The 22,582-nt window shown below is 35.3% G+C and overlaps 2 protein-coding genes across 2 annotated transcripts; one reads left to right on the top strand and one right to left on the bottom strand.

The window, feature by feature from the left end:
* The first annotated feature begins 9,507 nt into the window (after nucleotides 1–9,507).
* LOC133328460 (probable asparagine--tRNA ligase, mitochondrial) lies at nucleotides 9,508–11,100 on the top strand. Its single transcript, XM_061537028.1, has 4 exons — nucleotides 9,508–9,597; nucleotides 9,676–9,883; nucleotides 9,948–10,174; nucleotides 10,231–11,100. Exons 1-4 carry the CDS (start codon nucleotides 9,508–9,510, stop codon nucleotides 11,089–11,091), a joined length of 1,386 nt encoding a protein of 461 aa, XP_061393012.1. The 3' UTR covers nucleotides 11,092–11,100.
* A 3,007-nt stretch (nucleotides 11,101–14,107) lies between these two features.
* On the bottom strand, nucleotides 14,108–20,486 carry LOC133328459 (protein transport protein Sec31A). Its single transcript, XM_061537027.1, has 11 exons — nucleotides 20,250–20,486; nucleotides 19,218–20,187; nucleotides 18,910–19,153; nucleotides 18,732–18,850; nucleotides 18,191–18,250; nucleotides 17,912–18,023; nucleotides 16,176–17,623; nucleotides 15,010–15,126; nucleotides 14,553–14,942; nucleotides 14,400–14,471; nucleotides 14,108–14,313 (listed from the first exon to the last, which is right to left on the bottom strand). Exons 1-11 carry the CDS (start codon nucleotides 20,444–20,446, stop codon nucleotides 14,125–14,127), a joined length of 3,918 nt encoding a protein of 1,305 aa, XP_061393011.1. The 5' UTR covers nucleotides 20,447–20,486; the 3' UTR covers nucleotides 14,108–14,124.
* Nucleotides 20,487–22,582: the final 2,096 nt, after the last annotated feature.

The following is a 22,582-nucleotide window of genomic DNA, read 5'->3' as shown; positions in this document are numbered from 1 at the left end:
TGCCGACAATTTTCCAGAAAGGATTTCCGAATCTTTTATTCACAAAATCCTATCTGAACCGTAATGATATATTTTTTTTTAACAAAAACTGTATATTTTTGCTGTATTTCCAACTTTAAAAATGATTTTTGATTTTACTTGCGGTGAAAAAATATGAAACAAGCCCTATGCGAAAGCAGTGCTGCCACAACACAAACGTTCCCCTGCTAACGAATGGGAGGAGAAGACAAAATGCCCGATAAAAAGAAGTCAAAGTGGAGAATCGAAAGTTACGAATGCTGAGAGAGACAGGGCAGTAGAGAATGCAAGCACAGTGCTACCACAACACAAATATCAAATGTCGGAAATTTGTTTGTGCAGTGCTGTCAGTTTGGTTAAATTTTTTGGTTTAAAATTCAAATTAAAAACAAATAAAATATTTCTTTTCTAAAAAAATTAACTTTCTTCAACTCATCAGTAGTCGATGATTATTTTGAAATAATAAGTCTTGATTTGGATTAGGCGAGTTTACTTGCGGCAATTCTTATCGTTCTCTTTTGAACTTGCTTCATGCGTCTATACAAGGCAATTCGGTTTCAAAAAAATTTTTTTTATTTGTTTCAAATAGTTTTTTCACATTTAAATAAATATAAAATGTCAAAAAATACGAAATACACAAAACGAATTGCCAGAAAATTGTCGGTACGAGCAATTTTTTTCCATTTCTATTCCCCTTGCCCCTCTCTCCTACAAACAAAGACTTGCCGCAAGTAAACTCGCCTAATCTAAATCAAGACTAAATGTGAAATGGATTAACATGATGTCAGAATACAAATTGACAAAGTCAACCGTAGGGAAGGTCTTTATTTTGACTGAACAAGCCGAAAGCCAGAGATGCATTTTTACGACTTGCATTATTGTATACAAATTGTAAAAATTGTGCTATTGGTATAATAATACAATAAATTTTCGCTTATTTTATTACTCTAGAAGTTTTTTAGAAATGAAACTCATGGAACGGTGAAAACAATATTCTATGTCAGACTTCGTATATATAACTTTATAGTACCGTTGCACAAGTCTGGTAGTCTATCAAACGTCTTAAACTACAGAGGAATTGCAAAATTAAGTGATATCCCAAAATTGTTTGAAAAATTAATTACCGCTGTTATTTCTCACAAATTTAAATCCATTTTAAGTCCATATCAACATGGCTTTCGTACTATAACAAATCTTATAGAGTTGAATTAAACTCTATAATTGTATATTCTATATTGTAATAAAGGGATTTGTTCAGCGAAATCAAACCGATACCATTTATACAAATTTTAGTAAATGTTTTGATAGGGTTAACCATGAACTCTTATTATATAAATTAGTTAATATGGGTTTCAGTATAAACTTAGTCAAATGGATATCATCTTACTTACAAAATAGATCACAACTAGTTTTGTTTGAAGGATGTCTCTCAAAATCGATTAACGTACCTTCAGGTGTTCCACAGGGAAGTCACCTCGGGCCGGTTCTTTTTCTATTGTTTATAAATGATTTGCCAACTTCTGTAGTAAATTGTTAATGTATGCAGATGATGTCAAGTTGTTCATGACCCATAATTCTGAGAAACAAGCCAATTTACTCCAAAATGATTTAAATAACCTTTTTCAGTGGTGCAGATTAAATTGTATGGATTTAAATTTGAACAAATGTAAACATATGTGTTTTTCTAGAAATTCTTCATTGATGAGGCAATACAATATTATCGGTTCGTTTTTATAAACAGTTGAAACATTCGTGAATCTTGGTATTTTAATGGATACAAAGTTAAACTTTAACAATCATGTTATTTCTATGGTAAATAAAGCATATGGTGTATTAAGTTTTATAAAACGGTGGGCCAAAGAATTCTCGGATCCTTATATAACAAAACAACTATACACGTCTCTTGTTAGACCTATATTAGTATATGGTTCTGTTGTATGGGATCCTCAATATGCAATATATTCTGATAAAATCGAATCAGTGCAGAGGTTCACATTATAATAGTGATTTTGTGTTGCCTTCTTACACTAGCAGGTTAAAATTAATTCGATTACCTACATTAAAAAGTAGACGTATTATGTTGAACACTATGATGGTACTCATGGTATAATAATAGAAGGTAACAGCAAGTGTTGTTGTACAACAAACGATACAACAACCACATGGAAATTTGTTTTTGTAAGTTATACTAGTGTCAACGTCATTTGACAGAAAAATGTAAACAAACAAATAAATTATATTTATTTCAAAAATAAAATATTTTCGAATCCTCAAAATAAAATTTGAAAAACATGAATGAAAATCTGTCAAACTTATATTTCTATCGCTTCCACATCTTTTCTATAATTGAGCTATTGCAATTTATATGTGTAACACATATGAAAGTGCAGGGAATTGCGAGTTATTCTATGAAGAAAGATTTGCTTCCTCAAACTTTCCCAACAGGCAGATTGAGTAAAATGAATACGGGAGGACATTTCATAAAGAACAATTTCGAATTGTATGCGTTCCCAATTTTCCTGTTGGGTGATTTTTAAAAACATTATTCGTCAAATTCATATTGACACTAGTATTACGTTGAAATCAAATCAGCTGGGACTTGCTGTTACCTTTTATAATTGTACCATGGATGGTACTAAAAATATTAAATGGTAATATACCCTCTGATTTCATCTATTAGAATAAATGTTCCTTTTCGATCTAGTAGATATTATCAACTATTATATGTAGATTTTCATCGCACAAATTATTCTATGGGAGATCCACTCAGTAAAATTTGTATTGATTTTAATTCTGTGTACTCTAATGTAGATTTTAGCAAGAATGTTGAACTTATAAAATCTAATATAATTGTATTTTTAAATGAGTAGTGCAACTTAATAATAAACTGGCTGTTGGAGTAGATTCTGTAGCTGGTTTTCTATTTCCTTCTCACATTCCACCATGATGCGGATTATGGTGTGTACGCGATCCCTACGAAAGTGGGGGTCGCCCCCTCGGTCGGCAGGGGTGGGAAAGTGAGGCGTGGGAACGTTCGACAAAAAAAAATGTTTTTTGGTCTGCCCATGGTAAAATTATTCAAGGTATAAATTCAAGCCATATCAACTTATAAATTACTAGCAAAGTACCCGCTACTTCGTATGCGGAAAGGGAATAAAAAAATATTTCATATGGAAATCGTGAATACCGTATAATTAATTGCACTATAGTTCTGAATTCCATCTCTATTCCTACATTTAATATCAAGTTTATTACCATTTAGTACTCTTCATACACATAAGCACTATTTTCCGAAATCCACACTTTAGCAAAAACGTACAGGTTCCACACATAATTCCATTTAGAACTTTTCGAACACATAAGTATACATTTTCAAGACTACCTCTATACCGTCACCTCCACTAAATTTAGTACCAAAAACCCTTTGGTCGTTCTTTCTAACTCTCTGTCAATGACCAACATTCTAAATTTTAGGTTTCCAGCTCTCTCCGTTACCCAAATTCAAATTATTCCAAATTTAGTGAATTTTGTATTCTATTTACTATTGGTACACAAAAATTCGAGTTTCCAAAGTTGTCTCCATAGCTCAATACTACACTTCAACAGTAATCTAAGTTCCAAATCTCAAGATTCAACCAAATCCAAATTGTTTCAAATTTAGTACCATTTAGTAATTCTCATACTCATAGGTAAGAATTCCTAAAACTACATCAATCCTACACTCTAAAAGTAATCTTATTCCACCAAAGTCCAAACTGTTCCAAATTTAGTAATTTTCGTACTCATAAGTACAAATTTCTTTCAAATAGTCAAAATTTAAGAATTTCAGCTCTGTAAGAAACCATTTCGCACTTCTCAATATTCCAAATCTGCTTTCAATCGTAAGTCCAGCTTTATCTGTTCACTAAACTGTACCATATTTGTTACCATTCTGTACTTTTCCTACAATCCCAGAGTAACCTAAGTTGCAACTTTCAAGATTCGAGTTCTACACGTTCACCAAACCTTAGGTCCACATTTAAAAATTCCAGCTCTATTCGTTCACCAACATCCAAATTGTTCCATTTATTACTTTTCGTAGACGTAAGTATGAGTTCGAATTTCCAACACTGTCTCAATCCTTTGCTATAAGAGTAATTTTATTTTCAAATCCATCCATCTCTATCCTTTCACTCAAATCTAAATTGTACTAAACTTAGCACCGTTTAGTACAGATAATTACATATTTTTAAAAGTACCTCATCCTACACTCCAACCTTATTTTTAAGTCCAAATATTATTTGTGTGTACTTTTCGTACACACAAATACGAGTTTCCAAAGATGTCTCTCTTCAACAGAAATCTTAATTCCAAATTTCAGGTTTTCAGTTTTATCCTTTCAAGCAACATCCAAGTTGTACTAAATTTAGTACCATATAGTACCTTTCGTAACAATAACTACGAATTTCATAATCTACCTCAGTCCTACACTCCAACAGTCATTTTTATTCCCAATTTGAAGACTTCAGCTCTATATGTTCACCTTAATCTAACTTCGACCAAATTTGGTACCATTTAGTACTTTTCGTACAAATAAGTACGATTTTTTAAAGCTAATTCCGATTATCAAGATTCCATCTCTACACACTCTACTGAAGGTAAATAGTACGGAATTTAGTACCATTTTACACTTTTTATACACATATAAGTACGAATGTCTTAAACCATTTCCGTACATCAACACAACTTCCCAACCTGTATTCCATTTAGAATGTCAAGACTCCAGCTATATATGTTCAATATATTATACAATAGGAACTAAATTCAGTAAAGTTTAGTACCTTTAGTACACTTATAGGTCGAATTTCCAAAAACCCTTTTGCACATCTTTCTAACTTTCCATCAGTGACCAACATTCCAAATTTCAGAATTCTAGCTCTTCCCGTTCGCTAATAAAAAGGGTACCATATTTGGTACATTTTAGTACTTTTCGTACCCGTCTACTTCCAACAAAACTTCCTGCATACCCCGATCCTACACCCCCATAATGATTCCAAATTCAAATTTAAATGTACCAAATTTAGTACACAGTAGTACGAATTTCCAATACTTCTTACTAAACCCACACCCCCAGTTATCCTAAATCCAAGTTTCAGAATTCCAACTCTATCGGTTCATCCACAATTCAATTTGTACCAAATTTAGTACACTGTAGTACGAATTTCCAAAACTTCATACTTAACCCAAACCTACACTCCACAGTGATCCTAATTCCAAGTTTCAGAATTCCAACGCTATCGGTTCACTCACAATTCAAATTGTACCAAATTTAGTACACAGTAGTATGAATTTCCAAAACCTCCTACATACCCTAACCCTACAAACCCCACAGTGACCCTAAATCCAAGTTTCAGGATTACAACTCTATCGGTTCACTCACAATTCAAATTGTACCAAATTTAGTACACAGTAGTACGAATTTCCAAAACCTCCAACTTACCCCAAACCTACAACCTCACAGTGATCCTAAATCCAAGTATCAGGATTCCAATACTATCGGTTCGCCCACAATTCAAATTGTACCACATTTAGTACATAGTAGTACCAATTTCGAAAACTTCCTACATACCCCAATCCTACACCCCCACAGTGATCCTAATTCCAAGTTTCAGAATTCCAACGCTATCGGTTCACTCACAATTCAAATTGTACCAAATTTAGTACACAGTAGTATGAATTTCCAAAACCTCCTACATACCCTAACCCTACAACCCCACAGTGACCCTAAATCCAAGTTTCAGGATTACAACTCTATCGGTTCACTCACAATTCAAATTGTACCAAATTTAGTACACAGTAGTACGAATTTCCAAAACCTCCAACTTACCCCAAACCTACAACCTCACAGTGATCCTAAATCCAAGTATCAGGATTCCAATACTATCGGTTCGCCCACAATTCAAATTGTACCACATTTAGTACATAGTAGTACCAATTTCCAAAACTTCCTACATACCCCAATCCTACACCCCCACAGTGATCCTAAATCCAAGTTTCAGGACTCCAACTCTATCTGTTCATCCACAATTCAATTTGTACCAAATTTAGTACACTGTAGTACGAATTTCCAAAACTTCAGGATTACAACTCTATCTGTTCACTCACAATTCAAATTGTACCAAATTTAGTACACAGTAGTACGAATTTCCAAAACCTCCTACTTACCCCAAACCTACAACCCCACAGTGATCCTAAATCCAAGTATCAGGATTCCAATACTATCGGTTCGCCCACAATTCAAATTGTACCACATTTAGTACACAGTAGTACCAATTTCCAAAACATCCTACAGAACCCAAACCTACACCTCTACAGTGATCCTAACTCCAAGTTTCAGGATTCCAGCTCTATCGGTTCACCCACAATTCAAATTGTACCAAATTTAGTACATAGTGGAACCAATTTCCAAAAGTTCCTACATACCCCAATCCTACACCCCCACAGTGATCCTAAATCCAAGTTTCAGGATTCCAACTCTATCGCTTCACCTACAGTTCAAATTGTGCGATATTAAGTACACAGTAGTACGAATTTCGAAAACTTCTTACTTACCCCAAACATAGATGCTAAATCCAAGTTTCAGGATTACAACTCTTTCGGTTCACTCACAATTCAAATTGTACCAAATTTAGTACACAGTAGTACGAATTTCCAAAACGTCCCACTGAACCCAAACTTTCACCTCCAGAGTGATCCTAAATCCAAGATTTAGGATTCCAACTCTATCTATCCCACAATTCAAATTGTACCAAATTTAGTACACATTAGCAACAATTTTTAAAACTTCCTACATATCTCGATCTTACACCCCAACAGTGATCCAGACTCCAAATTTCATGATTCTAGCTCTATTGGTTTGCATAAAATTCAAATTGTACCAAATTTAGTACCCATGAATAAAAATTACTGAAACTGGGTAAAAAAATTCCAAAATTACGTACATTCCCAATCCTACACTCCGACGGTAATGTTAATTTCAAATTTCAGGATTCCAGCTCGATTTTTATCTCCAAATTAAATTTGTACCAAATATAGTATCATATAGTACTTTTCGTACACATGAGTACACGCTTCCAAAACCATCTCCTTAAATGGACTCCACATCTCATCCCTAATTCGCATTTCAAATTTCAAGTTTTTAGCTCTATCAATTCACATGGTACGAAATTGTACAAAATTAAGTACATTTTAGTAATTTTCGGATATTTATAGTTCGAATTTCCAAAAACCCGTTGATACATATATCCTACACTCAGCGACCACCAGTCCAAATTTCAGAGTTCTAGCTCTACCGGTTCGTCAAATACAAATGGTATCACATTTAGCACTTTTTAGTACTTTTCGTACCGTTCTTGTACGAATTTCCAAAAACGCTTTTGTACATCTTCCTAACTTTACATCAGTGACCCACATTCCAAATTTCAGAATTCTAGCTCTTCCCGTTCGCCTAATACAAAGGGTACCATATTTGGTACATTTTAGTACTTTTCGTACCCTTCTAGTTCGAATTTCCAAAAACCCAGCCTTATCTCACGCCTACACACCAACACCAACCCACACTCAAAATTTCAAGCTTCTAGCTTTAGCCGTTTCGTCTGGGCGATGATCTGTCAGTCACTCACTCACTCACTCACTCAATCACTTAACACTAAGCTCTTTTATATATATATATATATATAGATATAGATTTATTTTTTAATTTTGTGGCTTGCTATGCCAAATTCCCATACAAATGTTTGTTTAAAGATGAATACTTCAACATTGGCAAGAAAAAATGTATGATTTGTGAAGGAATCAATATGTAAATCATATTCACAACTCGTCTTATGCAGTCATATGTTTCCAATTTTTTCATAAATTTGCCTTTGACAGTATTCAGCTTTCAAAATTTAAATGCAAATATCTTCCTTGGAAATATACTCATATCATGTGTTCAGTGGCAAAAATTGCTAAATAATTTATATTTATAAATGTTTCGAAGTTCCCTGCCTCTAAAACTTATAAATAAAAGATGTAACATCCATGGTTAAACCTTGAGAGAAATGTTCAGCTTTAGAAAATATATTTTTTTTAATTTATTGAAAATATACCAATCGACATACATAAAATTTTATAGAATTTATTTATTTTTCATAACATTTAAATTTGATAGATGAATTCCAAATTATAAAGGGTTGTCATAAAATTCTCAAATGAGACTACCTTCTGTAATTATACCATGCAATTTTTTCAATAAATAAAATATTGAAAATATTACAAAATTAAATTACAATGGGGCAACACACATTACAACTTAAAATTAAGGTCACCATACGTCCTCTTTTGTAGAGGACAGTCATCTATTTTAACTGGCTGTCATCTATAACATTTATGTCCTCCATCTGTCATCTAATTCTATAATCTGCCATCTTTGTCATCTATATTTTTTAACCCTTGATCAATATTTATTTTTGTAAATTAAAACAAATTACCAATTTTATAAAATTTCAATTTTATAAATATTTAGAAAAGGCATTTTCGGTATTTTTCAGAATTTTTAGACATATTTTCCAACCGAATTATCTGTTATTTTATATTTTGAGTTCTAATTGGGTAACAAATTTCCATGCAAAATTATTAAATTTTGATATATTTAAGGTTCTAGGACACGTTTTGCAATCGAATTGGCTGTAATTTGATATTTTGGGTTCCATGTTTCTATTTGCCTCTAAAAAACAAATTTTATTTGTTTTAATTAAAAATTTTCCTTCAAAAGTGAATGTAATTTACTATTCTTTGTGACCTATGGGTTGCAAAATATCCTTGGAAGATCCCAAGATTATTCGCTTAGGACTAAAAAATTGGCACGGCGTAATTTACACTTTTTAACTCATTTTATATATTATAAGTAAATTAAATGTACGTTGTACACACATACTATTATTTTTAATAAAAATATACTTTTTTCTTTTTGTCTTGTCATCTACTTTAATTTTCAAAATCTCGTCGCCTTATTAAAATACAATATGGCAACACGAATCTTTTTCCTAGTACCATTTTCGAAAATTCGAATTTGTATCTCGCATTTTGTTGCTTCTCCCTATTCATTCTGAATAGGCCGAGAATGTGAAAGGAAAACATTTTTACAAGCGAGATATCTCCCTAGCGAATATCCAGAATAAGGCTGATAATTTTTTGTGTGTCTCCACCATAAATGACGATTTCCTAGCAAGACGTTTGATATAAACGTTGCTTTGGCAAATTTCTTTATGCTTACAGCGTACAAACGTCTTACGTCCATGTGTATCATTTCGTACACTGCGACGTCTCAGAACTGTAAACAGTAATCAGCTGTTAACTATCGATAACATCTGTTGTCGATTTTATATCATCTGTGCACTGTTTTTTTCCGGTTGGGTTTTATAGATTAGGCAATTCATTTTATTTTCTTTTTAAAAATTATCAATTAAAATGTTTTTAATCAAAAGGTTTAATAGTACATTTCAACGTATAAATACAGTTAGTAAATCAAAACAACCAGGAGATTCATTAGGTGTACGAGTATGTATTACAAAAACTCCATTAAATTTATTTTCCCATCCAAAATTGATGTGATTATGTTATCGTTGCGCCCCAAAGGGATGGATCAAAAATATACGACGACTGAAGAATAATATATTCTTGGACATTAACGATGGTTCCACAACGCAAAAATTTCAAATTGTTGTTCCTAAAAATGAGGCGACAAAGGCATTGACAGCGGGTAGTCTAATCAGGGCAATAGGTAAGGTACAACTTGCACCCCATGGCCATTATGAATTGCATGCCGATGAGGTGGAAACATTGGGTAAGACAAATGATACAAATTTGATTTCTTAACCGGAAATAATAATGGACATTGCATTTTACAGCTGATGGCCACCTAACGGAGGGTTTCCCTTTTTCACCAAAGCAAAAACATGCTCCGGAATATGTCAGAGATTTTTTGCATTTACGTTCCCGTGTTGATTATGTAGCTGCTGCAATGCGGCTCAGACATAAAGCCCAGAAAGCTTTGCACGATTTTATGGACAGCAATGATTTTGTACAAATACATACCCCAATAATTACCACCAATGATTGTGAGGGTGCTGGAGAGGTAATATCCATTGAATTGTCTTTTGAAGTACTCTATAAATATGAATTGTTTTGTAGGTTTTTACATTACGTCCCGATTCGGAGTTGTTATTAAAACAAATGTCACGCCCAGAAATCCCCATCGAAAATAGTTATTTCGATTCGAAAGTTTTTCTCACTGTCTCTGGGCAATTGCATCTCGAATCTATGTCCTACGGGTTGGGTAACACATATTGTTTTGGTCCCGCCTTTAGAGCTGAAAACACTAAATCACCTTTACATTTATCCGAATTTTATATGTTCGAAGCTGAGATGACATACATTGAGGAGTTATGTGAACTTTGTAAATTTATGGAGAAAATGATCAAAAGTATTTCACAACAAATATTAGATACAAGTTCTATGGATTTGGAATTTTGTCAGAAAACCTCCCTGGGTGATAAACAATCTTTAGATTGGTTAGATAAAGATTGGATAACATTGAACTACAAGGAGGCATTGGATATAGTTATGCAGAATAAGGATAAATTTAAAACTGCCATAACACCCGATGAGGGTTTTTCCAAAGAACAAGAATTGTTTTTGGTTGAACATTGTAAGGCCCCCGTGTTTGTGGTAGATTGGCCTTCACAACAGAAACCATTCTATATGAAACAATCACGTACAGATGAATCTATTGTGCATGCCTTGGACTTACTGATGCCCTCAGTTGGTGAATTATGTGGTGGTAGTTTACGTGAAAATGATGAACACCGACTAAGAGCCCATCCACATTTACCACAAGGTATTGAATGGTATCTGGAATTGCGTAAATATGGTGGCATACCAACAGCCGGCTTTGGTATGGGTTTTGAACGTTATTTACAATTGTTAACAGGTGTCAAGAATATCCGTGATGTTATACCTTTCCCACGTTATCCACATAGTTGTAAAATGTAAATGTTATGTAATTTTTTAAGATCAAATGCTTTTGTAATTTAATAAAAAGTATTTAAATATAGAAATCGGATTTTTTATTTGTACAAATATTTGTCTACAACCCCAAACGACTCGAATGTCGCTCCGACTCGGCACATGCTGTGACTGTAATGCTTGCACAAACATTAAAATGTTATTTGATGTTAACAGTGTATGAGAGAATATTTGCGCCTAAAAGTATGCTCCCAGATTTTTTTAACCAAATCGCTGCCATGATGAGGTAGGTGACTGTGGCATGTGCCATGATCGATATAATTATCATTCCGATCGATCGATAACAAATTATGGATTATAAATTTAAATTTCTGCTGAACTCAGGCCGGAAAAATTCCCTTCAGCGATCGGAGTCGACAAGCAAATTTTTTTCGAATTATACAGCTATGGTGATGGAGGTGATACAGGTAAGGACTTGACAAGTAAACACAGTACGCCTTGTGAAATTTATATAAAAATCACAAGAAATATGATTGCTACTACTACTATTCCTAAGATGTTTAGTAGGGATCATTAGAACTTTCGGTTTGGCCAGGTCACCTTATACAAAGAGGCTAAAGTCAGTAACTGGGAAATTGGAGTTTGCGGAATTCCTTGGCAAAATAATTCCCTGTGAGAAGGTTGGCTTGCAGCGAAGTCTCGAGACTTCTGAGGCAGTTGTCGGCTGAGGCTGGTACTGATGAATCAGCACAAGAAACTAACAAACGCGTCAATGACAAAGAGATATCTGACAAAAAGATTTACCGGACAGCAATTAACTTTTGTAACCGGTTTATTGGGTGGCACAGGGATTCTATTACTGACAAGGAATACCTTCGGATTAGGAGGAATCTCAAAATCCTAGGGAAATTCTCTCGGAAATATCACAATGACATTGCGAGTGACTTCTTAAGGGAACCCCACCCTAGATTTTAATTTTTCAAGATTTTCAATGGGCTGGTAAATGAAAACAAATGCTTGTTAAGGTTTGTAACTTTGCACATACATATATAATTGAAGATTTAAAAGAGAAGAAAAATAATTTACAAAAAATTTTGTTATTGTTTTGTTGTTGTTTTTTGTAATTAAAGAAAATTCCTTATTTTTGATGGCGGGCATGATAACTCCTCACTGGAACATCGGAATCCGAAAATTCCAACGGTGTTAGAAAGAGTACATGTCTGGCTCTCGTATGAACTAACAAAATTAACAAAATGGTGGACCTTTGAAAAATATTTTTGGAAAATCGCCGATTTTTTACCAAAAACCAAGTTAAAAAATAAGGAAGATCTTCACCGATTGGCTTTATCCTAGTTCATACGATAGCTATACACTCCCAGAGAAACGTTGCAAAATTTGGAACCGATTGGATTATTAGTTTTTGAGTTATCGTGCCCGCCATTCGCAAAAAAATGTTTAGAGAAAAACGCGTTTAAAGTCTTTCAGCCGTCACTTGATGCTGACACAATAAATCGGCTATATCTTCAAGAGTTCTTGAGATTTTCACTTGAAATTTTGTAGAGACATTCGTTAATCAGTGTAGATTCGCTTTTGACCCCGAATTTAACTACGTCGCGTGCGAATTTAACCACAGTAGCCTCTACAAAGGAAGAGAAGACTATGAGTCTGAGCACAACCTCTCCAGAGAATATCTGAGTTTTGAGAAATTCTTCACTGCCAAGGAAGGCAAGGTTGCGTCGAAGTCGGTCTGAAGGAGAGCCCGTAAAAAGGGCATTCAGAAAGGCTGCTACAAAACACCATCCCTCTGAGCAACAAAATATATCAGTTGTTGCTGGATAAAACACCAAAGTGGCGAATACGAAGCAAGTGTTCGCGACAGCTGCAACTCTGGTGACCAAACCTCGAACACAACCAATGGCTGTGAATCTCTCTCATACCCTGTGGCTACATTAAATGCGGTCTTTAGATGATCAAAAAACTAGGAAAGGTTAACGAAGTCGATTTGGTTGCGTCGACAAAGATCCCTGCAAGGAGTGAGAAGAAGAAATCCACATCTGCTATCGAGACGCAAGCGTCCCGGAAGTCGGGTACGAAGCATTGCTACTCAGTCAGGTGTTCCGTTCTACCGACGAACGCAATCATTGACCCGGCGGAGCTTGGCGGCAAATCTTATTGGTTGTTAGTCGATCGGTATTCGAACAAAGTGACTTACGGTTGATCGGAGTAGTTGCAGTTCGTCTTCGGACGGCTCACAAGAAGGATGTAATTAAAAAGTATAATACGCCCACGGGCTTAAAAAATAAAATTTTACAAAATGGCGATGAACTCGTTTTTTAGACTTTGTCTATGCCTATATGGTCCTATACTAAATAGGAAGTGGAGTAGTTGGAGGAGGAATAAAGACGAAAAAAGGAGTAATTGTTTCCATTTGAGATGCTTATATAATGACACGTCGACGAGATACTGTGCGAATTGCCTTCAAATGAGAACTATTTACCTTTCAAAGAAAGTACCAAAGCTAAAGATACGGCTTTACTGACGATTTTCTTACAAAATTTTCTCCATACTTACCTTTTTTAGAATTGTGTAATATCGGAAAAATATAATACTACAAAATTAAGTTGGATATTACCATTTTATTATTATAATTTCGTTCGTTCACATTATTTGTTTGAAACAATAATAATTGCATAATTAAATGATTTTCAAAACGAACTAAAAAAGAAATACACATAGAACATTGAGAAAAAGAGGCGGCAATGGAAGGTGAAGAATGAACGAGAAAGGTTTTAAGTAAGTTGGGAAACATAAAATTAAAGCCACATTTTTTTACACAAATTATAAAACATAGTAGTGTAAAGTGAAAGGAATTTTTAAATGCAAACTACAAATATAACAGAACACATATTATGTAGTAAAGTAAATAAATGTATGAATGTAATATGTATGTAGGTATCTTTTTGTTTTTAATAAAATAAAAATAATAATTATGGAATAGTATTGCAAACGAGAAAAAAATGTAATTATTATTATTATATAAAGTCGTTTCGTAGTTTTCTCTTATCGTAGATACACTTGTAAATCGGACGCAGATTGTATTAGCACCTTTAGGCCGGGCATAAAACCGGCACACTGGGAGAAGTCCGAGCCGAAAGCAATTTGAGTATGTACTTGCAAGGCATTGCCGTAGTCACCGATTTGTATGAATTGTATGATTTGATTTAAAGCATCAATGGTGGCGGAATGGAGCTGCAAAAATGAAAAAAAGAGAATACCAATAAAATTAATCAAATGCCAATATTGAAAACAAAAAGTGTAGAGGAATTTGAACTTACCCTATTATCTCTTAGGCAATCGTATAGATTTTCCAAACGTTTGGTAACATCAACAAATTTACGTTTGGTGCGCTGCGAAAAAAGTTAAAGAAAAATAAAAAAATGTTATTGCTGTTGTCATAGAGTGTGGGAGGGGAAAAAATGAATATTTACCGGATCATTGGTAGCATTTAAGCAGTTGGTTTTCAATTCCTCCAATACCGTTTGTAGATAAATATATTCCTCTGGTAGTGGTGGCTTTTGTTTGGGTGGCTCTGGTTGACGTTGTGGTGGCTGCTGTTGTTGTTGCTGTAACTGATCATTGTAACCAACACCTCCTACCATACCCTGTGTTGGCTGAGTTTGCCATTGTGGCATCTGTTGAGGTTGCTGCTGCTGTTGTTGTTGGGGTATAGCCGATGTTTGGAAATTCATATTTTGCTGCTGGGGTGGCATATTATTATTTTGCATAGCTGTTGCTGGATTATAATATGAACCCATTTGTGGTGGCTGGGCTGGATTCAAGACATTCATGGGTTGTTGGTTTGGTGGTGGCATACCTCCCTGCAGCAAGAAATATAAAATTATCAATTAATATTTAAAAAAAATAATATTCCTGTTATTTACTAACCTGTTGATACTGAGCATTGGGATCCATATAACCATTTTGATTTTGATTGGGATCAACACCGAACAGCGGATGTGTTATGGGTGCTGGGGCTGAGGGTGCCGCCTCAGGCTTCTTGGGCTAAAAATATAAATAAACAAATCATTAAAATATATTCAAATAAGACAAATTCAAATTCGTCTGGTTAGTTGTCAATAGAACAAAAAGGGGAAAAGTATTCCAGTAACAGTTTTTTTAATTTGGAAACAAAAAGGACAGAACGAAAGCATTCAAAAAACAAGCTGTTAGCCAAAAGGAGAGGCAGAGAAAGACATGTTTGCATTACACACATCGTTACAAAAACAAAAGAAACAACAGCGGGGCCATTAACATGTGCAGGTTGGTTTTTCATTTTAGGCATTTGGTTGTTTTTTTTTTTTTGTCATCAAATACCTGATATTCATTGAAAAATTGTGTTGAATTTGTTGGCAAATACATCAAATCATTATAGATATTGTTGTTGTAATTCGTACTCAAATCATTTTGATTGTCTTTTTCATGATTTATAACCTTTTGCCATTTACGCGTACCTGCATGTGTGGCTGACATTTCATTTGGGCGATTTTGAGAAAAATATGGATTCTATTTTTTTGTTTTTTGGAATTTGATGAGATGTTTGAAACCCCAAAAGAAAAGAAGTAGAAGAAAAGAGATGTGAAATTATAATAAAAAACATAAAAATTTTAATCGAGTAGAGAGAAGGCAAAATAAAAAGAGCAACTTGCATATGAAAAAAGGTTTTGAAATGTTTGGAAAACACCATTCAGCCAGGCTGAATTGAAGTTTTCCTATGGAAAACACCATTCAGCCAGGCTGAATTGAAGTTTTCCTATGGAAAACACCATTCAGCCAGGCTGAATTGAAGTTTTCCTATGGAAAACACCATTCAGCCAGGATGAATTGAAGTTTTCCCATGGAAAACACCATTCATTGATTGGAGTTTTCCTATGGAAAAACTAATTCAGCCAGGCTGAATTGAAGTTTCCTATAGAAATCTGAATTCAGCCAGTTATTTTTATTTGAAATAATAAAAACTTTAGCAGATATCGAACCAATTTATAATTTTTATAGTCTCAAACTCTTCATTTTAAGTTTTTTTTTCGTTAGAGTTTAAAAAACATAGAACTTACCGGTCTTGATGATTTCAATGCTGGTGGATCATTCCAACCGGGTGGTGGTGTTGGATTACGTTGAATATTTTGCATTGGTGGTGGTGGTACGGCAGCACTGGCCGAATCCATGGGTCCACCAGCACCCGGCATATATGCATTATTACTGAATGGTGCCGAATTGAATGTTGGCTGCATTATCTGTGGCGCCGGAGCTGCAGCATTAAATGGTGTTGTATTAAATGATGTGGGTGCTTGCATTGGCGCGGCCACAGCTGGTTGAAGAACTGGTGCTGGTGGTTGATATGTATTACCATAACCTCCAACGGGTCCGGCTGGAGCCACAGATGGATCGAGTACATATTTAGCTCTCGATATTAACCCTCCACCACTTGTTGTACCACCTTGAGAACTTGAAGTACTCAATGGACGTGGTGGCTGGGGTGAATTGTCATTAGTTGGTGGTTTAACAGGTGTTGGAACTGCCGTACCGGGATTAAATAATGTGGGTACTGGAGCAACGGGTGGAGGTGCTGCCGCTGGATTATATACTCCGGGAGCCATTGGACTACCAACAGGATTTGAATTCCATGTATTAGCGGCAGGGGGAGCATATTGATTTGTTGTATTCGTGCCCAAATAATTCAAATTTTGATTGGAAGCATGAGAGAAAGAACCTCTCGGTTGTTGTTGGCTTTGTTGGAGAAGATTTTGTTGACCAATACCATATTGGTGTTGTTGCATGTGTTGCATTTGTTTTGCCTGGGGTTGAACAATATTGACAATGCGCTGCTTCAAATCATCCAAATCCGGATGAGTGGCAGAGGCCTTAATCTCCATAATGTATGTCAAGGCGGCAGTGAAGGCACCCTGAGCCACCAATAAACCACCATATTCCTTAATGAAGTCGGCCACCTTGCTATTCAATTCCACAGCAATGCCCTGTTCCTCCAGGGATTTATTCATTAACATTACCACTTCAGCCAACTCTTGCAGTTCCGAGGTACTTAATTTATAATTGGCATTTTGATTTTCCAATTGTTTCAATTTATACCAGGCATTGACCAGCTTATCAATGTTACCAGCACAAATATAACATAGCATTGCATTGCGTAGATATTCCGGATTGGCGGAGCTTTCATTCAACAGGCGATCGCCTAACTTTTCACAAATATCAACCAATTTACGTTCGCTGTGTCGCAGGGCAGCCACCAATGCTTCCTTCCATGAATCGATGGTACAACGTGTTACAAAATCCATCCAATCGCGTGTCACTAATGCCGATATTACATTGGACAGTTCACTTTGTTGTTCTTGTAAGTAACGATTTTGTGTTTTCGTTAGAAATTCAATGCCCGCCGTTGAGGCGATAATAAATGCTTCAGGTATACGTTTGGAATTCAAACATAATTGAACGGCAGCTTCGAGATTGCCGGTGAGTAGAGCTTCGGTAATGAGGCTATCGGCATCTGTAAGAAAAATGAAAAAAGGAAGAAACAACGATTATTAGGTGGTAAAGTATGTTGGAAAATTCATGAATCTTGTGATGGGTATATATCGGAGAATAAGGTTAGAGTTTCAATTTCAATTTACGAAGTGTAAAAAGTCAATGTCTCCTGGGCATCTAGGCAGTAGATGGTCGCACGTTTCCGCTCCTTCTTCTTCATTCCGAATAGATATTTGATATTTGGTCTGAGTAAAATTCTATGTCGGGTGCCATGATCTACCCATTAAATCCTACAAATAATAATACTCACGTTCTCCACTGGGTATTTTAAATTGTGGTTTCTTGGACACTTCTTCGCTAGTAGCAGCATCTTTTTGCGATGCAGCAATTCCATCAAATATGGCATTATTGTCAAGTTGTTGCTGAAATTAAAATATCAAGAAAAAAATTATTTATGTTGACCACTCTTTAAATATTTTAATAAAAAGATGTATTCCTCCAAAACCGATTTCAATATATTTTTTTTTAATTCCTACCCTTCTTTAATCCTTTAAAAAATTTATTAATGGAACCTAAGCTTACCGCTTACCATATAACTATTTGTGCTGCCATCTGTACTTTGATCACATTCAACATCCGTTGAATCACTCTTTTTTTAGATTTTTGTTGAATGGCGTGAATATAATTTTTTTACAATAAATGAAAAGAAATGAAATGGCTTTTATTTACAATATGCTTATTATGTGTGTGTATGTGTGTTCTTTAACAAACATATTTATCAACACAACTAGCCATTCTCTAATTTCTATTGATAAAGAAGAGACTGGGAGCTGGCATGACACTCATTGATGCTGTGTGTACATTAAGAAAAAACTAATAAGGGTTTTGAGATAAGAAACTAATTGAAACCATTAGTGCACACATAAGTCGTACTGCACAAGAACTAATAATAAAAACAATTTAAAAGAAAAAATATCTACGTGGTAGACAAAATGTCTTTATCAGTTCTACAAAAAAAAAATCTTAAACAAATAAAAAGGAGCAAACAAATTTATGTCTTAAAAACTAAAGAAAAAAAAAACTATTAAAAATAAACTATGGGGTTGCCACAAAGAATTTTCAATACTCACATGTGTCAATTGGGCCATACGATTATTCAATTGATCTATATCTTGATTTTGTTGATTCACATCTTCTTCTTCGGGTAAATATTTGGAGAATTTGCCATCAATGTCTTCTTTGTTGAAACCTAAAATAAAAATTATTTTTAGTTTAAGACATATTTAAACAACAATTCCAATAACATACCCAATAAATTTAAAATTTCTTCTTTGGGATTACGTTCAAAATTTGCCTTAATAAAATACCATAGATAACGGCCATTTTGATCTGGCATTTCATCGGCTTTCTTGCGACAATAATCCACAAAATTGGCCTCTTCCAGGGATTTTTCTAAAGCCTGGGCTCTTTCGACGAGCACAGGTTCAGTGGTTACTTGGGAAATGTTAATAGTTTTCGTTTTGTTATTAAAGGAGACCAATTTGCCACCAAACTGAAAAAAATTAGAAATTAAAAAAATTTGTTCTTCTACTTTTTCCATTCAAACAAACACTCACCCCAAATGTCACACCACATGGCTTTTTAATCCATTTCGGGGCATATTTCAAATCCTGATATATAATGGGCGCCGCCTGTTGTGGAATAGGAGCTTGGGCAAATTGATCCATACCCGGAAATGAGTCAGCAATTTTATTCGATGTCTGGACCTGCTGTTGTACCCCACCAAAAAGTGAATAAATCGATACATTGCCATCTAAACTGGAACTGGATATAAGCGCCGGGTTGCGTGGACACCATTGTACATCGGAATACCATGTGGCTGTTGTTGCCACCTCCGATAGAATTTCACCTTCCGGTGACTGAGTATTTGGATTCCAGCAATAAATGCGATTATCTTTACCACATGATACCATCAAATCAATATCTCGTGGACACCAAGACATACCCAAGACACCACGTTGATGTATTTGCATTGTTTTGGCCGGTGCTGTGGCATAACGTAAATCCCACAATTGGACCACCGGCGCCTGATCATCCTCCGATGCCAACCACACCTGTGTGGCAGCCTCGGGGTGCCATTGTATAGCATGCCAACGTACCCGGGATTGTGTATCGGAAAGTTTAATGATTTGTTCACTTTTACGTAAATCCCAAATAACACAACGCGAACTGAATACCGAAGCTAAAATATGTTGCACTTGACGATTCCAGGCCACATTTTTTACATCCTCAAAAGGTTGAGTTTTGGTGCCAGGGTTCATGTGTGTTGACGTGTTATTAAGATCCCATATAAATATCTCCGATTCGGATGCACACGATGCCAGTAGGTTATTTTGGAATGGATTGAAATCCAAACCACTCACCGGACCGGTATGTTTATCTTGACGGGCAATTAAACCATCTTCATTGGCCAGCATTTTGGCAGGGGAATATATCATAACATGACCACCCTCACAGCCACCCACAATTAGTCCATTGTTGTGTGCAGCTCCAAAACCTGTTGGGCTCCAAATAATTTTCTGGAATCTTCACAAAAAAACCAACATCATTCATGACAAAATTAAAATTTCAATATTACACTAGCATACCTATATTGACTGGGTGCTGATGCCTTCAATTCCAAATCATAACTGGGATCACCAAAATTCGTTGAATAAATCTCCAATGTAGAATTTGCATTCGAGTCAAATTGTTGAGCTGCAGTTCCGGCTGCCAAATAAATTGGATTCTGTGGCAATGGTGACCAGGCAATGTTCACGGTTTTTTGTAGCTCTTTGATTTTCATCTTGGCACTGTGATTTCAATTTCTTTTCCAACAAAAATCTTTAGGCCAAAGCCACCTTAAAATAAAAAAGAAGCAATTAGGAAATTCACATGAAAATTGTGTCATCCATTAAGACAGATGATGTCGGTGGTTCTGTTTATTTGCTTGCTTGCTGGCACCAATTAAAAATGTCCCCGTCATCAACTTTTTTTGTAACTTCTTCTTGTTCTCTTCTCTCACATACCACAAATGTTTTTGCCAGAATTACTTATTAATCGTAATTTGTTTATGGAAATTTTTTATGTTGTTAATACCTTTATGTTTGTTTTCTTAAAAATAAATTTTATTATTTGTAACTAATTAATTACAATTGGTTTTATGAAACAACTTTATGCCGACGTATGTTTTTTCGTTTGTTCTCAATTGCCATATGTCAATTCCACCATAATTAGGGGAGGAATTATAAAGTGACACGAGACACTAGGTCTATATTGCCACTTTCACGGGTATTAATATATATTTTTTGGGAATATTGTAAATTTGGTCTTTTTCACGTGTAAAATTGTAGTTATGAATTGTTTTTTAATTCTTAGATTTTGATGTCTGCATCTTTGTAATATTTCCATAAAGCGAAGTAAGCTTTGACGTTGTTCGATTTTAATATGATGTCGATTGATGTTTGGTGTATGTCAAGATTTTGTAGTTTTTGCAATAGGAAAAGACGTGTGTTGATGTTGATATTCGGGCATTTGAACGTAATATGATCCATAGTTTGGACGTCGCCACAGTCACATCTGTCGGAGCTGGAGATATTTATTTTATGGAGGTGATGTTTTGTTTGGTTATGGCCAAATCTGAGTCTTGTGATGGTTGTTGCAACACTCCGGGGTATTTTAACGTACCGGAACCAGGGCTGACAGTTAACTTTAGGCGAGAAAGAGTAAAATCTTCTGCCAAAGATGCTGGTGTTTCATTTTTGTTGCCATGATGCAAGAGCTGTGGATCTGTCTTTTTGTTTTATGTCTGATGGAAATAGTGCCGGATATGAATCGACGGGGATATGGCTGGTGGCAATGGAGTCCACATACTCATTTCCCTCGATGCCACAATGACTTGGCACCCAGAGAAAGTGTATTATAAAGGCCTCTCTGGACATAAGATACACCTCATTTTTTATTCGATAAATAGAAGGATGGGTGTTTTTGCTGTTTTGAGATTGAATGGCCTAAAGGACTGATTTACTATCTGTGATTATAAGGTATTTATCAGAGCCACATGTTCTGATCAGCGGTAAATATAGAACTTTCCAGAGAGAAGGATGCTTCAATGTCTAACGATGGCAACCAAAGCGCGCAGCTAGTTTTCTCGGAAGTTTTAGAACCGTCTGTAAATACTTTTGTATAATTGCTAAATTCAGTTTCCACAGTAATATTGAATTCATTGGTAGCGTCCGCTGCTGTTGTGCGACTTTTACAAACATTGAGGAAAGTTACATTTGGAACTAGTAGGTTGGCTTGAAGAGGAAATGTGTATTGAACAGGTCGGGGGAGTCTGATGAGATTGTGTTGTGTTCTTTTGTCCTGGTATAGTTGGAAAAGCGAGGGTCTAGCTTGAAATTTCTCATTATATTCCAAAATATATTTATTGGCAGGGTTTCTGCAGTCGGCAATCATGTTGTTTATATAATTATTGGCAAGCAGTCTGAATCTTTCCGGCAGGGGCATTACATTGGCTTCCACTTCTAGAGATTGCGTATGCGTGGAGATCATTGCTCCGAGGGCAGCTCTCAGCGCTCGAAATTGTATCCGTTGAATTTTAAGCAGTTTGTTTAGCGGTGCATCAAGCAGTAAATGCCCCATGTAGTCTATTTTGGGTCTTACTACGCCAATGTATAGACGGATGAGTTGATGTGGGTTGCCTCCCCAGGATACTCCACAAAGGGCCGGATAATATTCTTAAAATGGAAATGTTGTTTTGTGTATGTAATCAATATGTGGTGCTAGACTTAACTTTGAGTCCAGCGTGAAACCCAAAAAATTAAATGTGCTTACAAATTCGATACGTTCGCTGTTAATGTATAAATCAGGGTGGTTTTGAATGGAATTTCGGGTAGATGGATTGAAGAGCATGCCTTTCGATTTCTGTGGGGACAGTTCC

The sequence above is a fragment of the Musca vetustissima genome, unplaced genomic scaffold, assembly GCF_032173495.1.
Source record: "Musca vetustissima isolate MV318-11 ecotype Yass unplaced genomic scaffold, APGP_CSIRO_Mvet_v1 utg67697, whole genome shotgun sequence".
In the NCBI taxonomy this organism is placed as follows: domain Eukaryota; kingdom Metazoa; phylum Arthropoda; class Insecta; order Diptera; family Muscidae; genus Musca; species Musca vetustissima.
Note: the sequence above shows the minus strand (reverse complement) of the source record. Positions and strands in the feature narration are given on the sequence as shown.